Source organism: Suillus subaureus (genome assembly GCF_016647635.1).
Source record: "Suillus subaureus strain MN1 chromosome Unknown BJ212scaffold_6, whole genome shotgun sequence".
Lineage (NCBI taxonomy): Eukaryota > Fungi > Basidiomycota > Agaricomycetes > Boletales > Suillaceae > Suillus > Suillus subaureus.
The window spans coordinates 1,249,103-1,271,386 of NW_024538562.1; the positions used below are offsets into that span (position 1 = coordinate 1,249,103).

General features: G+C 47.9%; 7 protein-coding genes across 7 annotated transcripts; 2 read left to right on the forward strand and 5 right to left on the reverse strand.

Annotated features, from left to right (window-relative positions):
- The first annotated feature begins 2,713 nt into the window (after positions 1 to 2,713).
- On the forward strand, positions 2,714 to 5,476 carry BJ212DRAFT_1334653 (glycoside hydrolase family 79 protein). Its single transcript, XM_041334884.1, has 10 exons — positions 2,714 to 2,775; positions 2,844 to 3,266; positions 3,329 to 3,437; positions 3,487 to 3,697; positions 3,745 to 3,921; positions 3,982 to 4,145; positions 4,202 to 4,225; positions 4,289 to 4,404; positions 4,456 to 4,787; positions 4,843 to 5,476. The coding sequence occupies exons 2-10, from the start codon at positions 2,967 to 2,969 to the stop codon at positions 4,994 to 4,996; spliced, it is 1,587 nt and encodes a 528-aa protein (XP_041196687.1). The 5' UTR covers positions 2,714 to 2,775; positions 2,844 to 2,966; the 3' UTR covers positions 4,997 to 5,476.
- Positions 5,314 to 8,103, reverse strand: BJ212DRAFT_1477787 (WD40-repeat-containing domain protein; the record flags this gene model as incomplete). Its single annotated transcript, XM_041339602.1, has 4 exons — positions 5,314 to 6,646; positions 6,677 to 6,908; positions 6,962 to 7,106; positions 7,156 to 8,103. The coding sequence occupies 4 exons, from the start codon at positions 8,101 to 8,103 to the stop codon at positions 5,314 to 5,316; spliced, it is 2,658 nt and encodes an 885-aa protein (XP_041196688.1).
- Positions 8,104 to 8,900: 797 nt separating this feature from the next.
- On the reverse strand, positions 8,901 to 10,751 carry BJ212DRAFT_1477788 (nicotinate phosphoribosyltransferase; the record flags this gene model as incomplete). The annotated part of the gene is made up of 11 exons (XM_041339603.1): positions 8,901 to 8,963; positions 9,029 to 9,177; positions 9,238 to 9,302; positions 9,352 to 9,440; positions 9,511 to 9,626; positions 9,682 to 9,701; positions 9,752 to 9,801; positions 9,855 to 10,021; positions 10,084 to 10,255; positions 10,315 to 10,430; positions 10,484 to 10,751. The coding sequence occupies 11 exons, from the start codon at positions 10,749 to 10,751 to the stop codon at positions 8,901 to 8,903; spliced, it is 1,275 nt and encodes a 424-aa protein (XP_041196689.1).
- Positions 10,752 to 11,360: 609 nt separating this feature from the next.
- BJ212DRAFT_1334676 (ribosomal protein S5 domain 2-type protein) lies at positions 11,361 to 12,690 on the reverse strand. The gene is made up of 3 exons (XM_041334885.1): positions 12,324 to 12,690; positions 11,986 to 12,269; positions 11,361 to 11,935 (listed from the first exon to the last, which is right to left on the reverse strand). The coding sequence occupies exons 1-3, from the start codon at positions 12,324 to 12,326 to the stop codon at positions 11,443 to 11,445; spliced, it is 780 nt and encodes a 259-aa protein (XP_041196690.1). The 5' UTR covers positions 12,327 to 12,690; the 3' UTR covers positions 11,361 to 11,442.
- Positions 12,691 to 13,735: 1,045 nt separating this feature from the next.
- BJ212DRAFT_1575090 (WD40-repeat-containing domain protein) lies at positions 13,736 to 15,873 on the reverse strand (the record flags this gene model as incomplete). The annotated part of the gene is made up of 5 exons (XM_041342125.1): positions 13,736 to 14,402; positions 14,496 to 14,527; positions 14,583 to 14,724; positions 14,774 to 14,828; positions 14,888 to 15,873. The coding sequence occupies 5 exons, from the start codon at positions 15,871 to 15,873 to the stop codon at positions 13,761 to 13,763; spliced, it is 1,857 nt and encodes a 618-aa protein (XP_041196691.1). The 3' UTR covers positions 13,736 to 13,760.
- Positions 15,874 to 17,214: 1,341 nt separating this feature from the next.
- BJ212DRAFT_1477791 (WD40-repeat-containing domain protein) lies at positions 17,215 to 20,077 on the reverse strand (the record flags this gene model as incomplete). Its single annotated transcript, XM_041339604.1, has 3 exons — positions 17,215 to 18,842; positions 18,897 to 19,041; positions 19,091 to 20,077. The coding sequence occupies 3 exons, from the start codon at positions 20,075 to 20,077 to the stop codon at positions 17,215 to 17,217; spliced, it is 2,760 nt and encodes a 919-aa protein (XP_041196692.1).
- Positions 20,078 to 20,808: 731 nt separating this feature from the next.
- BJ212DRAFT_1477792 (uncharacterized protein) lies at positions 20,809 to 22,064 on the forward strand (the record flags this gene model as incomplete). Its single annotated transcript, XM_041339605.1, has 3 exons — positions 20,809 to 21,172; positions 21,221 to 21,398; positions 21,452 to 22,064. 3 exons carry the CDS (start codon positions 20,809 to 20,811, stop codon positions 22,062 to 22,064), a joined length of 1,155 nt encoding a protein of 384 aa, XP_041196693.1.
- Between the last annotated feature and the right edge of the window lie 220 nt (positions 22,065 to 22,284).

Consider the following 22,284-nt stretch of genomic DNA (forward strand, 5'->3'; position numbering starts at 1 on the left):
GTCTTGCTGATTGATCCTTGTACTAGTTTCATCTCTGAGTTCATTTACTTATGTTCTGTCTTACTTACCAATGTGTTTCTGCATGCTCGTACATAGCCTTACTCCTTTGCTTACTGATCCTCTCAGATAGCCTCTAGTATATAACCCCTGTACAACTACAGTAGAGTCCTCAGTCTGAATATCATCTTAGATCCTGTTCTACTTGCCCAATCTTCTTCCAGACTTCAGTCCATCTGAGTCTTGTCCTTTTCCATAAAGGCCTAGGGATGGATTCCCTAGGCCAGAATTCCAGACCTTCAGATTTGTCCCCTATGTCTCTGTCCCAAGTCTAGGGATTGCTTCCCTGGGCTAGAGTCTTGCCTTTCTGGCACTTGCCCTCTTTCTGGACTTAGGTCCACTTCCTGTCCCTCCAACTCTACCTTAGGGTAGTCTACCTCTGTTTGCTTCTACATCAGACTTCGTCCAATGTAGCCCCTATTCCTTCCAGACCTCTGGACCTCCTGTCTTCTGTACCTCTGGACCTCCTGTCCCTCATACCTCCGGGCATCCTGTCCTTTGGATGTTCCGTCCTCCATACCTCCATGTCCTGTCCTCCATACCTCTGGACCTCCTGCCCTCCATACTCCAGACCTCCGGACATCCTGTCCTCCTGTCCTCTGGACCTCCTATCCTTCCATCATGTTTTCCTGTAGAAATATTACCTTGCAGTAGGAACTCTCCTGAGCACTTCCTGCATTCCTCCGGAACTCTCCTGCACTCCTCCAGACATTTCCCACACTCCTCTGGAAGTCCTCCCGCACTCTCCACCAGGGTAGCCAGCCTCCAGAAGTCCTCCGGACTTCATCGGACCATCATCAGACTTCCTCTGAAATGAAGGGCACATACTCGGGTAAGGGGCACAGCATACGAGTTGAGGCCAAGCCCCTCTGAGTCAGTCTCTCTCTCTCCCTTGAGCATGGTTCTTAACAGAAGCAAGTTCAAATTAGCGAAAATTTTCTGCTTCACAGTGGTAAAGCAGAAAAGATGCAGTTTACCTGAGTGCAGGTGCCCAGATATACATCAAGAGAGGGGCTTGAAGCCATGTAAGCACAGCAGTGCATGGACCATGTCAATGTGCAGTCACAGTCATTGAAATTGCCTCACAGATTACCTGTGAAAACAAAGCTCCATACCAAATATGTATGGGGTTCATATTTAAAATTTGTGATGAAAATTGATCAGCCACCATATTCATGCTTAAACTCTATATATGGCACATATCTTAGAGTAAAACATATTTTATTTCAAAGTTTGGATACAAGATGCCATCAGATGTAGGATATTGTCTCCCTAATTTGCCCAAATGTCATATCACAAACATATGTAAAATTTGATATCCAATACCATTACAGTACAGATTCTATCACAAATGCAAAATATTTCTGTGGACATGATGCCAATCTATCCTGCAGACAGATCCCATCCTACACCACCAACTGCCACATTGGGCTGTAGAGAGATAGTGCGAAAACCATTTGTAACACCTTGGCAACAGGTGGAAGTTTGAATAGAGACTTAGTACATAAATAAATAAATAATGCTGTAAAGCCCATAGATCCAATGCTTATCAAAGGTTTTTTTTCCCACCTGGGTAATAGATTGGTTATAGTGCATATTTGGTCTGATCCAGGGCTTGTCCATAGATCTAAGTATCAAACCTATGGTATACCTATGAAAAAGCTTGTGTGAACATCCTGTCCGAGAACTCTATAATGAACTCTAGGTTTGCTGGACTAGCATCTGTATTCTACACAAAATACACTTGGTTCTGTTTACCTAAGCAGTGTGAACACAAATACATTATATAGAATGTGAATTTCACAAGAACTGCTTTCTGCAAAATATGTGTTACACTACAATAATTGCTAGATGGTAGAGACTGATTAGGACTTGGCACAAAGACTTAGCGAAATTTGTGATGAGATGACCTGCCGGTTGTCATATATAAATCGACACGTACCAAATACAAGGGCTTATGACCTAACGGGCTGTGCGTGTGAAGTATGTGTGTTGGTCAATGGTGAGTGCTTGAGTTTGAATCAGAGAGACTACGTTTTAAATTTTAGTGTAATTTCTTTCTTCAGCCACATCACCGCTTATAGGCCTGTTTCCCAGCTCTCACACAGCTCTACACGAAACCTCTCACAGAGATAGTGCGAAAACCATATAATAAATTTTTCTCAGGGCTAGTCTACACCTCAACCATTTTAGGGCTCTACCATAGGTTTCGGGCAGTTGGTGGTGATACCTCAGGTGTCAGATAGAATGCCCGTGGCGGAACAGTCCGGCGGAGTTTTGACAGGCCTTGCTATGTGTCAAAGTCTGTCTCTTACCACGCCGACCATATTTTGGACCATCCAAGTCCTGTCAATGGTAGGTTCGTGAAGTTGAAACAATGACAATTCCTTCAACCAAATATTATCGGCCACCTGATATACTTATACGTGGTTCCTGAAACTCAAAGTTGTACACCTTTACAGCTCGCGATTCCTCCGGAGCCATACAATTTTGAGGACTCCCTGGTGTTGTCACTGATCGTGACACGCTGTTGAATGCCATCTTTAATCTAATCCTTCAGTTGCAAAGCTTGGTATGTAGCAACCTTGAACGCGGCGCATTATTGCCCTTCCTCTCTCTGACTAGTACTGTGACGTGATCTCATGATCCCCTCGAAATGCTCTCGGAGAAAACCCGCTAATTTAATGGACTTCGAAGTCTCGCGTACGTCACGCCCTCCATCGTGATATATGATTCATGATTCACATGTACAAATATTCTACACATGCGCACGACATCTCATCGGTCATGAGGCTCAGTATGAGGACGGCCCATCGGATCGTGATTTTGGCCATGACTCATCCCCCTCCTCCAACCGTATATAATAGGTTCTCGCAGTTGTACTCCAGGCTTGCACCAGAACCGAAAAGATGCCCCCTATGCCGCGATCTATAATGTGGGCTGCCCGCATCACGCTCATCGCTCCAATTGTCTCGGCAATAGAGGTCGCAATCCCTCTTACTGCGCCCTCGGGGGCAGCATCACTCATGGGAAACCTCGTTTCGCTTTCAATCGAGCAAGACAGATGGATCGATTGGGCAGGGACAACAGAACCGAATACGTTCTTTAACAACGTCCTTGATAACTTTGTCCAAATCACGTATACTCCTCCCTTCGTGAGAATAGGTGCTGACTCGGAGGACCACACTGATTTCAGCTACAACATCGAGGTAATTTTTTTTCCATGTTGAAATGATTCGTGTGTTTATTCGTGTGTTTAACTGGTGCCTAGTACGAAGAAGATATTTTCCCTCCTTCGAGCACAATCACGCCATACCCGGAAGCCACTAATATCACTGTTGGCCAAGGCTTCTATGATATTATATATCATCTTCCAAATGGTAATCTAATTTCCGGGACACTCGAGCGACTAACTCGCTTTATTTTCAGGTACGCAAGTTCACTGGGGCGTGAACTTGAGGGAATACAACCTCACTGCAGCCTATCTCGAAACTGTTGCCCTCATGAACGCATTTTCTTCCCCTGCTGTCGTGGAGAAAAACATCACTCTGAAGTTCATCGAAGTTGGCAACGAAGCTGATCTCTACTACAGCAATCAGGGCCGTAACAGTAGCTGGAGTGTACAAGAATATGTGTCTGAGTAAGTTCGCGGCAATGACGTCCTCATCAGTGCTGACCAGTACGAAGGTGGGAGGAATTTGCATATAACGTATCGACAACAGCCAACCTCTCCGAGTTATCATACACAAAATTAATTGGAGCCGCTTTTGCTGCGTCTTCTCATAACAATCTTAGCGGGTTCTCTCCGCAAGCTATATTTAATCTGGGCATCCTTGAATCTCCTGCAGGTCAACTAATCGAGACGTATGTCAAACACAGCTCTAGAAACTGGATAGCGTGCTGAATATTGACTCCCGTGGTTAGCATTTCGCAGCACCATTACAGCGGCTCATTCTGTACTGGCGGCGGATCTGTGCTGCAGGATTTAATGACCAAGAGCTATATCCGTGGCAATATATCCGCGTTTAGCCCTGATGTCGAAGCAACTTTGGCCAAGGGGCTGGACTACATCCTCGGGGAGACGAATAGTAAGCTATTGTCTGAGACTTGTTACACAGCGCTAGACTTACTGACTTGCTCATAGGTATGAGTTGCCACGGTGCACCTAGTAAGGTCGATAGCATGGACAGAAGTCGCAACTCACTTACATATGATCGTCCTTTTTTACTAGATGTCAGCAATACAGCGGGCGCCGCCCTCTGGTTACTTGACTACAGCCTGTATGCCACACAAGTCGGCATCAGTCGCCTACACTTCCACGACGGCATTGGCTACAAGTACAATTTGGTCAGTACTCATCTGAGTCAATGCAGCGTCACTTAACCCTCTTATTCATAGATTCAACCCACGACGCTTAACTACTCAATCCTCGACGGTTCCCCAATTACACCGCTAGCCCCACACGTACAACCAGCATACTACACAGCCATCATCGCCGCAGAGGCTATCGGGTCATCTGGAACCACGCAGGCAGTCGAAATCTCCATCGACGAGGATAATGTGGCAGGCTATGCATTTTATGAGCATGGCATCCTCTCAAAAGCCATCTTCATAAACTTGATCGCGTACTTTTCCGACGCTGGCGCAAGGAACTCGACTCACATCGATTTCTCTTTCACGGGTTCCGGATATACTGCTAATAATATGAGTGTAAAGACGCTAGAAATTGGGTATGAACTGATTTCATAATCGTTGCGGCCTGGATGCTAAAGCTATCCACACTAGGTATGCCTCCGATACGGTCAATCTGACTTGGGGAGGTCAGACGTACGAGACTAGCGACGGTAGAGTTAGTGGGCCCCTAACTGTCGACGTCGTACCTATCTGCTCTGGAGTAGACTTGCAAGAGACGGAAGCAATCCTCGTTACGTTTCTTTGACAGGGACGGTCTAGCATGCAATAGTAATTCTAATGCAGGACAATTCATAGTTGCGTCTTGACGCAGAGCTTTCCATTGGTTGGCGCGTCCAAAGTGAGAATTGCTGTGGACGAATCTGAACGAGCGCAGTTTTAGGAAGCTCCTCTGCAGGCGCTTAGAATCTCCTTTCTAGACGTCTGATTTAGGAATTAGCTTGTTCGTATACGAGCCAATATATGATACGATATCGAGTTTGATGCGATGCAAAATTCTAGGGATAAGACTATTCATGTAGTGTTGTCAAGGTATGAAATCATTGAAATGAAAATGTCCCGCAACTATAATATCTCCGGTGTCCTGATGTCCATCATCTCAACAGCAGAGGCGATGTCTCTAACTTGCGCGATGATTCTATTATCCGAAGCGATTCTCTTATACTCCCCACCACGCTGTTGCGCCAGTAAAAGTGCGCCAAAAGGCTGTCCGAGGCGAACTAACAGCTTCAACTCTCTGGTAACCAGCTCAACATCTCCAGGCTCATCGGGCCAATCGTCCACGCTCTGCGTCTCGTCTGTAAAGTCGACCAACTCGAGATCATACCGATTCCACGGACGGACGAGCAAGAATGTCTGCCGAGTACGCCTTGCTGGCGAGAATTGAGCTAGCTTGTCTTTCGTTGTCACTAGCAGGTCGTGTAGCCCGTTTGCCTTGATGTCATAAGTGAAACATCTGGCCCCGTCTTGAACAGGCCTCCGCCTGACTTCTGTGAGAGGAAATGCGATGCAAGGCAATTGCAGTCTGGTGTCTGCAAAACGAAGAAAGCTGAGATTCTCAAGAAGGGTATACAATTTCGAAGCCGACTCCACAACCACAATATTGTTTCGCAACGTGGAGACCGATACCTCCATGTCGTGTTCAGATAGAGATGGCAGCGTGCACGACGGAGCCTTGTATGAGGAAATCTCGGCTGGGAGACAACTGTTGAAGTTGGACGATTGACCCACCCAATCAAGGGCTGTGATGTCACCCGAATGCGCTATGATGTACTGCAACAGTCGTCCGAGCGCCTTTTGTCTTTTCTCTCCGTAGATTACAGGAAGGCTGACATCAAATATGCCAAACAAAGAGTAGGCAATGTCTTCTTCCCTCGTGGTGTCACGGTTTGACGCCCATCGCAGTTTCTCTCGGGCATCTCTCATCCCTGGGCGGAAGGCAACGAGCGCCCGCGCATTTATACCAGTTGAACGCTCCAACTCGCTCATGATACTGATAGATTCCTTGTGGTTGCGTGAGCGGTCGTCGAGATATAGGAACCAATCTGCTTGGTAGAAGAGAACAATTTTAGGAGCGAGGAACTCCTGAACGGTCCATCCTCGTGTGTTCCAAATGCTATTTGCGAGTGCACCAGACTCTGACGAAGGAGGAACATCCGATAGATAGACGATGGTGAGCGCTGAGTAGTGATACCAGATGAACATGGAGTTAACTGATTCTCCGAGCTCAACATTGTTGTTCTGCTCGATGCAGCACGTATCACTCCACGCCCAACGATGCCCCGCGTCACGAGCGACTCCGCAGAACTTCTGCAACTTCGCCACGGTTCCGACCGGATCCAATTCGTATATGTCCTTGCCCTGAATATCGTACAGCAGCGGCTCTTTCCTTTCCCACCTATGGGACAACATGACCTAACCGACGTACTTCGCGACCGCTTCTTTAATGAACTCTGTTTGGAGGGGCGCGTGTATCACCAGCGAATGCAAAAGCTCTTTGTACGCTGTACTCTCCGTGAATGCGTCGATCTGCGCCTCTCGATTGCACAAACGTCCAGTAGTGTTAATTAGACGAAGGGGAGCGTTTTTCAGTTGAGTGTGAATAGCTCGTCGAATGGCATATTCTACTTCAGATTGACTGACGTATTGCTGGCGTAGCTCTGAAAAATTGTCAGCCATCTTCAAATCGACATTTAAATTGTTTGGGGCTTACGTCGTATCTGTGGGTCGGGTGCATCATCCAACTTAGAGAGCATGATTGTGAAGGCCTCGAATGCATCATCATAGCGATGTGCTCCACGAAGCGCTGCATGCTTCAATTCGTATCCAAGATGAGACGAAGGATTGAGTTCAATGACCTACGAACATCATCACAATTATCAAATCAATGATGGATATCGTCTGCACCTTCTCTGCGTCCGAAAGGGCCTCCACATAGAGCTTTAGGCCCAACTTCACCTTACTGCGACGCATAAAGTATGAAGAGCCCATCTCGAATGCTGCGGAAAGTGTGTTCTCGATGGACCAGAGCTGAAGACTCCCATCATTGTCCCCACTCGCGAGCAGATCTCCGTTGGGAGAAATGGCGACGCAGTAAACACGTTTGGTGTGTTCGAGTGCCTGTCCTATCTGCTGGTGTGGCTTTGTGTTCCACAGGCGCACAGTATTGTCGCTCGAGGCAGTGGCAATGAAGAAGCCATCAGAAGAAATGGCAAGTGAGTGGACGTAGGAAGTGTGACCGGTGCAAGGTTGACCGATCTGAGTCCTAGTCGACGAGTCCCAAAACTTGATTGTCCTGTCATATGAGGCAGAGACAATTTGCTGACCGTCAGGCGACCACACAACGCTTTGAACGAAATCTTGGTGAGCGTGGATCCAGAGAAGAGGCTCAGCGTTGTCGGTGCTCCAGACCTGAATGTTACGCCATGTTCCGGATGCTAATTTTAGCCCATCTGGGCTGAAGGCGACACAATACATCGCACTCCCAACCCCGAGTGTTGAGAGGACAGCGCCAGTCTCCGCGTCCCATATAATAACTCTTGCATCACATGTCCCATTGTCAGTCTCTTTCCATTGAGGGAGAAACACACCGACTCGACCCAGTGGATCGAATGCCATCTGCTTGCTATTGACGTCCCAGATGATGATGGCTCTACCTCTCCCACCACTCGCAATTTGTCTATCGTCTGGTGATACAGCGATTGATGTCACGTCGTTTCTGTGTCCCTCAAATGGTCCTCCCACCAATGTTCTTTTCTCCACGTCCCAGATTCGCAGGGTTTCATTCTCTGAAGCAGTTACGATCCGCCGACCGTCTTTGAAGAACGCGAATGCAGTCACTTTCTTCGTGTCCATTCACATCGTTGGTATTGGCGCTAGCTGAATTGTCTGCGCCGTTGTCACGTGCCTTCTCACAGTGCGATCTCCTTTATAGCGCAATCCTGACATGAATGATGACAGGGAGATAAACTGTCAGTAGCCTCCGAAATTGACGAGGAGCATACTCTGTGATGAAGTCAGTGTGGTGAGAGGTCGTGAACAGAATTAGATGCCTGCCCATAACCCAATTCATGTAGGCTCTTTATATATCGTTTACTCCACATCACGTTGCTACAGTGTGCATCTCATTTCGCTCCTTCCATTCAAGACTCGAGTCATCCTCTGTCCATAGATGCCCGTCATATTTGATTCATTCATTTTATTCACAGCAAAGACCATGGATATCCAGCCCGAATTACACAGGCAGACGAAAACACCCTGAATGACTGATGCATCAGGGCCCAGGCTATCATGTTTTGAGTATGGCAACTTCTCAAAAGTTGTCTTCATAAACACAATCGGATACCTCTCCAGCACTTGTGTGGGGAACTCGCCTCAATGATATTTCTTTCACTGGTTCTGGCGCTGCAGCGTTGACAATTGGGTATAAGCTGTTTTTTATAATAATCACAATTTGAATGCTGGGGCTGTCCGGAATCATCCCTTTAATACTACCTGGTGGTCAGGGCTCGTTACGTTGTTTAGACATAAATGGTTTAGCATGCTACAGTCATTCTAATACACGGAGTAAGAAGGCAGCTCAAGACACCATCGATTTAGATTGTCATTCACGAAAATACCGTCACTCGCGCAACTGCTGGTCTACAATGGGTCTATGAGGCCGATATCTGGTATATCTCTTTAACCTTTGCCACAACTTCCGGAACTCCCGTATTCTGCAAAAATAAACACAAATGGCCATTAATGACAAAACAAAACCGAGAATCACGACACATCCCACCTTTGTAATCTCATCGCTAATCTTAACACACTCTTTCCCATCAATCGACCCAAGTTTAATCACAATATTTAGCGCCTTGCTCTGTTCCTCATACCCACTGCTCTTCTTCTTAAAGTCGTTTGTCAGCCAAGTCCCAATACCAAACGAACCTGCACGTGCGATTAGACCACGAAACGCAACTAAGAACCAAAAATAAGGTGACGACGTACACTTGAACCCAAGCAGCTGACACTGCTCATTCAACTCCTTCGTCTTCTTGAAATCCAACCCGTCGCTAAAGATGATAGCTTTCTGTTTATAATCGATCCCTGCGCTCTTCGTACATTCGCTTAGCCCTCGGCGCGAATTCTTTTGGGTCTCCCGAATCTTGACGCAAGACTTTCCATTGGTTGGCGCGTTTATTGTCGAATTCCTATATACATAATAAAAAGACACCAAAAGGGAAGATGGAAATAAGAGACGTTCAAAGTCGATATACGCACCCGATAAAATACTTCAGTGGAGAATGTATCCGTGAGCGTTACTGAAAGATTGTCTCCGTAGAGGTTTGACCAGAGATCTAGAGCTGTCCCAGCAGCATCTCTGTAATCGCCCAACGCTGCGATCTAAGTATATCTTTGATCAGAGGATGTTTATCATCAAGTGAGGAAAACTTGCGCCCATGAACCACTCGCTAAAAATTGTAAGTTACAAGTCATGAAAATAACAGGAACTGCGACGTACTGAGCGATCGTGCCTATCACGTTGAGGTTGTATCGCATAGCCAGGTAGACCTGCCCATCTGCGTCAAAAAAAAACCAAATGGGGATCACCGATGATTGCATACATTACTAGTTCCAAAAAAACCCTCCTTCCACTCATGCGCATCCCTCGCCTTTATAATCCCTCTCACTACCAAATCCTGCGTGACGAACGACCGCCTGCGCCGCGTCCCGAATTCACTGAACGTACATCGCGCGTCTAAGAGGGATGTAGCTTTATACATGGCTTGTTCTGACGTATACCCGTACTCAGTAACACGAAAGAATCAAGAACCGAGAAAGGAGTTGGCTCACCTTCTTGCCCGGTATAATCCCAATCCTGATCCACATACCGAAAATACATCTCGCAAAGACATGCCATGAGTGGGACCTCCCATAAAACTGTCTCCAGCCACAAGCCTCTCGCTTCGATCTTGACGCTGCCCATATCAGGGTCATCAGAAGACGGGAGAAATGTGACAAAAATCTACGAGTACGCATCAATGGATGAGTACAGCCCAAATAACTTGAAGGGCATATAATCACTTGTTCGGGTTTGAACCTATAAGACTGGAGATAATCGAGGTACGCAGGCTTGAAATACTTGCATTTATCTTGGAGCCAGACGCGTTCGTCATGTGTTAGTTGTACATCGGCGAAACCTGAATATGCTAGATCAATGATAGTAGAATGGGATAGTCGGAAAGACACGAACCGCTCAGTGCTTCTCGAAAATTCTCTATACATGCTCTAGAGAACTGGCGGTGTTTGTCACGATGCGTGAATCGATATACGACTTTTGCATTAGGATAGTATTCGAAAATAGCCTGTTGCATCGTGAACTGCGCAACCGGATCAATAAGTATTTGTGATGATGATAGTGCTACTACGATACATGCCTTGTACAAGTCTGTGTCGAAGATCGACACGACCTTGAACTCAGACTGAACATCTGGGACGCTAGCACTGGTGTTGCTCGTCATAATGATGATCGATGGAGTAAGAGAGCGTGTTGCTTCAATTTACCGGACCGGTACCAACTAGAAGTTTTCGTACATAACCGGAGTTGCTAGCTAGGATAATGGATGTTGAAAGGGTGCAAGCTTGAAGGTATGATCGCTGACTAATGGCGAACTACAAATCCCCCCTGCCACGTACGTTATCTGAAACACTGACATACGGTAAAACGTGAAAAAAAACGCCTAAATGTTTCCAAAAAAATTTGTACTGAGTATTTTCCATGTGTCTGCGCTTTCCACGACCAAAAATCTCTTCATCACCCTCGGTGGCAGAAGCTGTAAGCTCTTGATCATAACTTTCTGCCTCATTGCAAGCCAGCAGATTGCCAGAACCATCAGTACCATAGCTGCGAGGGACTGACCCTAAGTAGAATCGCATCAACAGGAATACCACAAGGATCAAGCTCAACATCCGCAGCATGTGCAAATGGTGGCTCAACCTCGTCTAGTGCCTGAAGCCTGACATATCGCCAGATAAGTGAATACGGAGTGCTCCCTAACGCAAGCTTGGCGATCATTGATAAATTGAGGCACTGACAGCGGCTGGCAGTTGGTGACAGTTCAAAGCTGAAGTGTCACAGGTCACACCCATCTTCGAATCTTCGAAGCCGGATGACGTCGAAGCTAAGTGCGTATCTCTACAGTAGTGGGCATCCTACATCTCCTCAGTCTCCTTCACCACAACCATCCCAGGCCCAGCCTCAAGTTTATCCACCAAGTCACCTGTCTGTTCCTTGAGCGCACCCCTCATCTCACTCCAAAGTACCTTGCCCGCATCACATGCAACTCTAAACACCTCCTCAAAGCGATCCATATGCAACCTGGTCTCCATCTGGACGAGCGTCACGCGTCCTGTACGAGGCATAACGCCCACCACCACACTCGGCACATCGTTTTCTTCGACTGTGGTTAGATCGAGTAATGGTTGGGTGCCGTGCACGCCTCCGCTGATAGCACAGACAAAGTCGAAGAGGGGGATACCTGCGGTCGCTAGGGCGAGGGTGGAGGCGTTTATGCAAGCGGGGAGGAGGCCGCCGTCGAGCTGGAGAACGTGGATGAAGATGTCGATTGTGCTGCGAGGGTAGAGATGAGTTTGGACGACAGGTTCGAATGTGCTTTTTATTGATGCTGCGAGTTCGAGGAGGCGCCTAAGTGTATGTATTAACGATAAAATAAAGTGCGCGTAGATAAGATTTACTTGTCGCCTCTGCCTCTTCTTCTTCGTTCACCGACGCCAAAAGGGGCGAGTTGGACTTCGACGTTTAGTATTGCGCGATCATGGAATGTTTCGCGTCTTGTTCCTGGTTTTGCTTCGTGTGGGCCAAGGACTGAGACTCGGACTTGGGTGAGGCCATGTGAGTAGGTGACACTGCCATCTGCTGTTCCCTGTGCTTCGAAGTTGATGGCTATTGTTCGTAGTTCATAAGGTCTGCGACCATCGCTGCGAAGAAGACCAGCATTGAGGAGTTCGATACGGGAGGACTGGATGTGAATGAGTTGGAGGGGTTATGGTGGGATGGAGTAAATTGAGCGCACCATAGTTGAGAGACGCGGTCAAGACTCAAGAGGAGTCTGTTTCAAAAGTCTCACGCAAATATTGTACATCTCTTATTACGCTACACATGCCGCATTGATTCTGTTGACTCGGATGTGTCTGAAACATGCGAGCCATTTCTCACCAGCATTGCGTTCGACCTTTTTTCCTACTTCTGTTGAATCATCTACTGCAAGATGGGATCGAGGACTAGGAAGAATAGGGCGGTGAGGGAAGTTTTGTGGATGCGGATGTGATGCGAATGATCAGAGAATGGAATCACATGAGCTTGATGTCCATAACGTTTTTTCTATTCAAAGTCTGTTATTTATGAGTGGACTGACCTATGGAAGTAGTGGTCCAAGGAGCGTTCAAGTTGCTCCTTGTCATTATCCCTGTCATTCTCTTTCACTTTGACATTCTCGGTCACAGTTCGGTTCTCGCCAGTTTCGACCTACGCATTCGACGTCTGATTGTGGGACTAGCTTGTGAGACCAATACGATGCAAAGTTCTAGTGATACAATTCATGTGGAAGTATTGTCAAGGTATGAAATGAAAATGTCCCATTCTTCGTAGCTACAATATCTCCAGCATCCTGACGTCCATCATGTCGTCAACAGAAGCCATATCCCCAACTTGCGCGATAATATTGTTATCCAAAGCGATTCTCTTATACTCCCCACCCCACTGCTGCGCTAGCAAAAGTGCGCCAAAGGGCTGTCCGAGGCGAACGATTAAGCTCAGTTCTCGCGAAGCCGGCTCGTTGTATCCAAGATAGCTGCCGGGTATATCATCTGACGGAGACCGAAGCTCGGGCCAATCTTCTGCGCTTTGAGTCTCGTCTGCAAAGTTAACCAGCCCGAGATCATATCGATACCACGGACGGACGAGCAAGAATGTCTGCTGGGTACGCCTGGCAGGCGAGAATTGAACTAGCCTGTCCTCCGTTGTGACCAACAAGTCTTGTAGCCCGTTCGCCTTGACTTCATACGTGAAACATCTAGCCCCGTCTTGACTAGGCCTCCGCCTGACTTCTGTGAGAGGAAATGCGATGCAAGGCAATTGTAGTCTGGCATTCGCAAAACGAGGAACGCTGAGGTTTTCAAGAGTGGTATACAGCTTCGTAAGCCGACTTCACAGCCACATTGTTTCGCAGCGTGGAGATTAAATTCTGCATGTCGTGTTCAGATAGAGATGGTAGCATATACGGCGGAGCCTTGTATGAAGAAATCTCAGCTGGGAGACAACTATTGAAGTCGAACGATTGTCCGACACAATCAAGGGCTGTGATGTCGCCCGAATGAGCTATGATCTCCTGTAAGAGACGTCCGAGCGCATTCTATCTTTTTTCTCCGTAGATCACAGGCAGGTGGACACCGAAGATCCCAAACAGCGAATATGCGATGTCTTCCTGCAACGTGGTGACACGCGTTGATGCCTATTGGAGTTTCTCTCGGGCATCTCTCATCCCTGGGCGGAAGGCAACGAGCGCCCGCGCATTTATGCCAGTTGAACGCTCTAACTCGCTCATGATACTGATAGATTCCTTGTGGTTGCGTGAGCGGTCGTCGAGATATAGGGACCAATCTGCTTGGTAGAAGAGAACAATTTTAGGAGCGAGGAACTCCTGAACTGTCCATCCTCGCGTGTTCCAAATGCTATTTGCGAGCGCACCAGATTCTGACAAAGGAAGAACATCGGATAGGTAGACGATGGTGAGCGCTGAGTGGTGATACCAGATGAACATCGAGTTGACTGATGCTCCGAGCTCCACATTGTTGTTCTGGTCGATGCAGCACGTGTCACTCCACGCCCAGCGATGACCTGAGCCACGAGCGACTTTGCAGAACATCTGCAACTTCACAATGGTTCCGACCGGATCCAGGTCATATATGCCCCTGCCCTGAATGTCGTGCAAGAGCGGCTCCTTCCTTTCCCACCTATGGGATAACATGACCCAACTGAAGTACTTCGCGACCGCTTCTTTGATGAGTTCCGTTTGGAGGGGTCCACGCACTCCGATGAATACAAAAGCTCTTCGTACCATGTACTCTCCGTGAATGCGTTGATCTGCGCATCTCTATTACACAAACGTCCAGTAGATGTGTTGATTAGACAACGTGAGGCGTTTTCCAGTTTAAGCGTGAATGGCTTATCGAATAGCATTTTCTACTTCAGATGAACTGACGTATCGCTGGCACAGCTCTGCAAAAATTAGTAAGTCATGTTCAGGTCGGCGCTTGAGTTCTTTGGGGCTTACGTCGTATCTGTGAGTCGGATGTATTGTCCAACTTGAAGAGCATTGTTGTGAAGGCCTCGAATGCATGATAGCGCTGTGCTGTACGAAGCGCTGCATGCATTAGTTCGTACCCGAGATAAGACGAAGGGTTGATCTCAATGACCTGCGAACATCATCAAAATTATCAAATCGATAATAGATATCGTCTGCACCTTTTCCGCATCCGAAAGGGCCTCCGCATAAAGCTTTAGGCCCAACTTCACCTTACTGCAATGTGCAAAGTATGAGGAACCCATCTCGAATGCTGCGGAAAGTTTTCGATGGACCAGAGCTGAAGATTCCCATCATTGTCCCCAATCGCGAGCAGGTCTCCGTTGGGAGAAATGGCGACGCAGGAAACATGTACGGTGTGCTTGAGTGGCTGTCCTATCTGCTGTTGTGATTTTGTATCCCACAGGCGCACAGTCTTATCTTGTGAGGCAGATGCAATGAAGCAGCCATCAGAAGAAACGGCTAGTGAGCGGATGTAGGAAGTGTGACCGGTGTAAGGTAGACCGATCTGGGTCCCATTCAACGAGTCCCAAAACTTGATTGTTTTGCCATGTGATGCAGAGACAAGTTGCTGGCCATCGGGCGACCACACAACACTTTGAACGAAATCTTGGTGAGCGTCAATCTTGAGAAGAAGCTCGGCGTTATCGGTGCTCCAAATCCGAATGGTACCAAACGCTCCGCTGGATGCTAATTTTAGCCCATTGGGGCTGAAGGCGACACAGTTCACCGGGCTCCTACACCAAAGCGTTGAGAGAACAGCGCCAGTCTCCGCATCCCAAATCATAACTTTTTCATCATATGCCCCACTTGCGAGTCTCTTGCCATCGGGAGAGAAACATACCGACCGAACCCGGCCTCTATGCTTCACCAGCGGTTTGAATACCATCTGCTTGCTATCGACGTCCCAGATGATGATGGTTCTATCTCCTCCACCACTTGCAATTCGCCTATCGTCTGGTGATACAGCGACTGAAATCACACAGTCACTGTGTCCCTCGAATGGCCCTCCCACCAATGCTCTTTTTTCCACGTCCCAAATTCGCAGGGTTTTATCTTCTGAAGCAGTGACGACCCGTCGACCGTCTTTGAAGAACGCGACTGCCAACGCATTCTTCGTGTGCACTCGCACCGTTTGTGTTGGCGCCAGCTGGGTTGCCTGCGCTGACTGAGTTGTTTGCGCCGATTGGGTCCTCTTCGGAGTTGCGCGCTCTCTCACAGTAAGATATGCTTTTTGTGCTACATCGAGCAATCCTGACATGTCGCTAGACAGGAAGATGGACGGTCAGTAACGTTTCAAGTTGACGAGGAGCGTACCCTGTGGTTAAGTCGTTGATCTTATGTGTGGTGAGAGGTCGCGAGTCAAATTGGATGTCTGCCCATAATCTAAATCACGTAGGCTCTTTATACAACGTTTACTGCATACCACGTTGCTACAGCGTGGATCTCATTTCGCTCCTTCCATCAGATTCATTACCTCTGTCCGTAAACGCCCGTCATAGGGAATTCCTTCATCTTGTTCACAGCAAATCCCTTACAATTTCCACGAAACATCATAATGGAAATAATGCGCTTGCCGAATATCACAAATCTTAGTTCCTATCAAGTGGTAACACTTCGTCCGCCAGGTAGACTACTCTTACCAGACTCGATCAATATGATGAGTTCACTCCAAGTACATCTGGCATGAACCACACAGGCAGTCGAAAATGCTGACGAGAACGATGCGTCGTGCTGACGCAATCGCATACTTTAAGCAGCTGAACGCACAACAGATATCGTTCGTTTCTGGGAGGTATGTGATATATTTTTGTCTGCAATTCATAAGATTAACAGGTATCATGTTAGCAAAAAGAACGTACATTTCCGCTTCTATTCCGCGTCGCTATGGACGTCCTGCTTGTTCAAGTTTCATCTGTGCCTTCCGAGCACATGTTTTCATCCAGCAAAGAGACCTGCACTCTACGGCGCAGTAATTTATCTCCGACCACACTTGAAGCACTACAAGTCCTGAAGTTCATTTGAAGCAGGTCCGCCTTAATTTCAGAGGACCTGGTGGCTGACGAGCGGGACTACACAATATCTGGATCTATGACTCCCAGAGCAGTCGACAAGTTAATGGCTGTTGGAAATCTTCGCGAGCTTGACGAGTTGCTTCAGAATGCAAGGGACATTGATCATAATTAGTATACCTGCTGCTCGTATACTAGCAACTTGCAATAATTGTCGTCGTCATCATGCAGATTCCCTAGCTTCTCATTGGTTGGGCTACCGTATTACTCCGAACTCGTTTCCAAACCGTGAGGTGAACGAGGTACAAATCGTTTTAACTCGTTAGTCCGAACTGTGTCGATTTATCAGTATTTTCCACCTCGACTCGCCTCGGCGGCAACACTAGCCCGGCAAACAGCGAAGTTCTAGAAAGCGCTTGTGCTGGAGCTTTCGGCCCCTCTTCCCTAGGACGTCTGATTTGGGGATTAGCTTGTTGTAAACGAGACAATGTATGATACAATAGCGAGACCAATACCAACAAAATTCTAGAGGTACCGTTCATACGGAGGTGTTGTCATAGTATGAAACAAAAAGATTCCGTTCTTCACAGCTACAATATCTCCAGCATCCTGACGTCCATCATGTCACCAACAGAAGCCATGTCCCTAACTTGCGCGATGATATTGTTATCCGAAGCAATTCTCTTATACTCTCCACCCCACTGCTGCGCTAGCAGAAGTGCGCCAAAAGGTTGTGCGAGGCGAACGATCAACCTCAACTCCCGCGTAGCCAGTTCGTCGTGTCCAAAGTGGCCATTAAACGTATGATCTGACAGAGACCGAAGTTCGGACCAATCTTCTACGCTCTGCGCCTGGTCTGCAAAGTTAATCAGCCCAAGATCATACCGATTCCACGGACGGACGAGCAAGAATGTCTGCCGAGTACGTCTTGTAGGCGAGAATTGAACAAGCCTGTCTTCCGTTCTGACTAGCAGGTCTTGTAGCCCGGCTGCCTTCACATCATAACTAAAACATGTGGCCCCGTCTTGACCAGGCCTCCGCCTGACTTCTGTGAGAGGAAATGCGATGCAAGGCAATTGCAATCTGGCGTTTGAAAAACGAGGAACGCTGAGGTTCTCAAGAGTGGTGTACAATTTCGAAGCCGGCTCCCCAGCCACAATGTTTCGCAGTCTGGAGACTGATATCTGCATCTCGTCTTCGGATAGAGGTGGTAGCGTGCATGGCAAAGCATTGTATGAGTAAATCTCGGCTGGGAGACAACTGTTAAAGTTGGACGATTGTCCCACCCAATCAAGGGCTGTGATGTCGCCCGAATGCGCTATGATCTCCTGCAAGAGTCGTCCGAGCGCCTTTTGTCTTTTCTCTCCGTATATAACAGGAAGGTTGACATCAAAGATGCCAAACAAAGAGTAGGCGATGTCTTCCTCCCTCGTGGTGTCACGGTTTGACGCCCATCGAAGTTTCTCTCGGGCATCCCTTGTCCCTGGATGGAAGTCGACAAGCGCCCGCGCATTTATGCCAGTTGAATCCTCTAACTCCCCCATGATAGCGACAGACTCCTTGTGGTTGCATGAGCGGTCGTCGAGATATAGGGTCCAGTCTGCTTGGTAGAAGAGAATAATTTTAGGAGCGAGGAACTCCTGAACGGTCCATCCTCGCGTGTTCCAAATGCTGTTTGCAAGCGCGCAAGACTTTGATGAAGGAAGAACATCGGATAGGTAGACGATGGTGAGCGCTGAGTAGTGATACCAGGTGAACATGGAGTTGACTGATTGCTGGACCTCAACATGGTTGTTCTGGTCGATGCAGCATGTATCGCTCCACGCCCAACGATGCCCTGCGTCACGAGCGACTTTGCAGAACTTTTGCAACTTCATAACGGTTCCGACCGGATCTAAGGCGTATATGACCTTGTCCTGAATGTCGTGCAGCCCCAACTCCTTCCTTTCCCATCTATGGGACAACATGACCCAACCGAAGTACTTCGTGACCGCCCCTTTGATGAGCCCTGTTTGGAGGGGCGCATGTATTTCAAATGAATGCAAAAGCTCTTTGTACTCTGTACTCTCCGCGAATGCGTTGATCTGTTCACCTCGATCGCACAAACGTCCAGTAGAGGTGTTGATTAGACGAAATGGAGCGTTGTCCAGTTGGGCGTCAATAGCTCGTCGAATAGCATCTTCTACTTCAGATGGACTGATGTATTGCTGGCGTAGCTCTGCAAAAAAAGTAAGTCATCTTCAAGTCCGCGCTTGAGTTGGTTGAGGCTTACGTCGTATTTGTGGGTCAAGTGCATTATCCAACTTGGAGAGCATGATTGTGAATGCTTTGAATGCATCATCATGGCGCTGTGCTCCGTGGAGCGCTGCATGCTTTAATTCGTAACCGATATAAGACGAAGGATTGAGCTCAATGACCTGCGCACATCGTCAGATTTGTCAAATTAGTGATGGATATCGTTTGTACCTTTTCAGCATGCGAAAGGGCCTCCGAATAGAGATTTCGTCCAAGCTTCACTTTACTGCAGTACGCAAAGTAGGCACTGTATGAAGACTTCATCCCGAATGCTGCGGAAACTGCATTCTCGATGGACCAGAGCTGAAGATTTCCAGCAGAGTCTCCACTCGCGAGTAACTCTCCGTTGGGAGAAATGGCAACAAAGATAACCAACGCGGTGTGCTCCAATGCCTGTCCTATCTGCTGGTGTGACTTTGTGCTCCACATTTGCACAGTATTGTTGTGCGAGGCGATGGCAATGAAAAAGCCATCGGAAGAGATGGCAAGTGACGCGATGGAGGAATTGTGACTGGTGCAAGGTTGTCCGATCTGGGTTCCATTTGAGGAGTCCCAAAACTTGATTGTTGTGTCATGTGATGCAGAGACAAGTTGCTGGCCGTCAGGCGACCACACAACGTTTTGAACCCAATCGTCGTGAGCGTCAATGTCAAACAGAAGATCGGCGTTATCGGTGCTCCAAACTCGAATGTAGCGCCGTGTGCCAGATGCCAATTTTAGCCCATCGGGGCTGAAGGCAACACAGAACACCGAAGACGGATGACCGGGACCCTGAACGAGTGTTGAAAGGACAGTGCCAGTCTTTGCATCCCATATAATAACTGTTCCGTCCAATGAACCGCTTGCGAGTCTCTTGCCGTCTGGGGAGAAACATAGTGATTTAACCCTATCTTCATGCCTCACCACGAGTACTTTCTGCTTGCTATCGACGTCCCAGATGATGATGACTCCATCTCCTCCGCCGCTCGCGATTTGCCTATCGTCTGGTGATACAGCGACCGAATCCACATAGTCACTGTGTCCCTCGAATGGCCCTCCCACCAATTCTATTTTCTCCACGTTCCAGATTCGCAGGGTTTTATCCTTTGAAGCAGTGACGACCCGTCGACCGTCTTTGAAGAACGCGACTGCCGACACTGCCTTCGCGTGCACTCGCATCCTTTGTGTTGGCACCGATGTCGCATACATTCTTGCAGTATGATATCCTTTAACGCGTAATCATGAAATATCGCTATACAGGGAGATTGACTGTCAGTAGCGTTTGAAGTTGACAAGGGGTATGCTCTGTGGTACAGTCGCCGATCTTATGTGTAGCGAGGGGTCGTGAGCAGAATTAGATGTCTGCCTATGACCCAATTCATCATGTAGGCTCTTTATATCGTTTGCCTCATACCACGTTGCTACACCGGGGATCTCATTTTTCTCCTTCCAGCAGTGCCTCCGTTGTGGAAGCCAGGACCACTGCGCTCGTAACGCGGCAAACCGTTGATTTTGTAATCCTGCTGTGGCTTCCATTACTATCCATAAACGCCCATCGTAATCAATTCCTTCACGATCGAATTCTGTTCACAGCAAATCCCTAAGAATTTCCCCACAGAATGAAAATGGAAGAAATAAGCTTGCCAATCATCCCAGAATCTTGATTCCTATCAAGTGGTACCACTTTGTCCCTCAGTAGACTACTCCTACCAGACGCAATAATATGACGAGTTCATTCCAAGTACATGGACATCCGGAAGTTCGGAGCTACGCAGACAGTCGAAAATGCTGTGGACGAGAGTGATGCGTCAGGCTGTCATACATCATGTTTCGAGAATGGCCGCGGCAACCTCTCAGAAGCTGTGAACAGTCGCATACTTTTCCAGCACTAGTGCAGATAACTCGCCTTAATGATTTTGTTATCGCGATCTGAGTGCCTATCGTTCCTCTGGAATGGAGGATACATCAAAGCCCGGTCCGCTATCCCAGGAACAACAGGGTCTACGGAACGTATCGTGATCGTCAGCGTGCCCAGCTTCCTCGTCGAACCAATCAATGCTGAGCCCACCTCTATTCGACTTCGCGAAGATATCAATAACGACGATTTTTCGGAGATTCAAGGGGGGCAAAGTACTTGGCAAGTGTCACATGGTACCCTTCAAGCGGCATGCGAGCTCTTGTGGATGAAGGCAGTCGAAGCAAAAGCCCCTCTCAAGTCTATTGCTTGTATCACTCCTTCAGACGCCAAAGCATTCCCTTACCAACTCTTTGATGGTACGTTTTTTTTGTATTAATTTGAATTTAGCTGACAATACTTCTTAGGTACACCTGCTGTTATCTCCGTCGAAGCATGTAATTTGCTTACAGCGTCCGAAGGCGAGCGGATCGTCGTTTGCCCACTCTGTGAAGCGAAGGTTGCCGATATGCGCTCACATATTGGCCAGCACATTCTGCGTGCATCAAGCAACACACCAGAGAATGTCAGTTTGAAGGAACCGGTGTATTTTTTCTTCTATGACTACGGTTAATTAATTCTTAATACATCTACTCGAGGTCGGCAATGTGCTTCCTTGCGGTTTTTGCGGCCGCTCTGGACGACCGGAGTGTTCTATCACTATCAAAGTCCCTACCAGCGGCCCTCCAGTCTGGGAGACGAAGTGTATCTACCAGCACACCTTTAAGTATGGATTTGCGGAGTCAGGCTCCAAGAACCTTGTCGGAACGTTCCCTCAAATGTGCTCTTTGTCACCATACTCTCCCTCCTGAACCTGGAAAGTCAACCCGCAGGACACCAGTCGTATTCGTCGATGCTGTCTGGAGGTACAACATGGTCGACCACATTCTCGATGAGCGTGAGGAGTACTCCGTGCCCGGGCATAGAGCGTCTGGTGTCACCTTGCCGGCGGTGGTCTGGATGGGTATCAAGCTGACTGAGCTCAAACATAGCGCCTCCCGCATTGCGAAAGGGCGCTGGCAGGCGGGACAGGAGGGTGATAAGGAGAACGCCCCCGCATCCGGTACGCGCCCACGAAAACGTCCTGCCACCCCTCTTGGTTGTAATACAGCTGTTTGCATAAATGATTTGTTTGATCTCGATGCGTCTGAAGCATGCGAGCTATTTCTCACTGTCAGCATTGCATTCGACCTTTGTTCCTTCTTCCGTTGAACCATACACTGCATTCAAGATGGGAGCCTTTCCCTCTTTCCTTAGTTCTTCCCCTCGACACCCTGGAAGGGGCATCTAGATGGGCAAACAGCGGAGTCCTAGAAAGCGCTTGCACCGGAGTTTTCTCTTCCCTAGGACAACTGACTTGGGGATCAACTTGTTTCTATACGAGACGACATATAATACAATGCAAAATTATAGGGGTGCTATTCATGCGCGT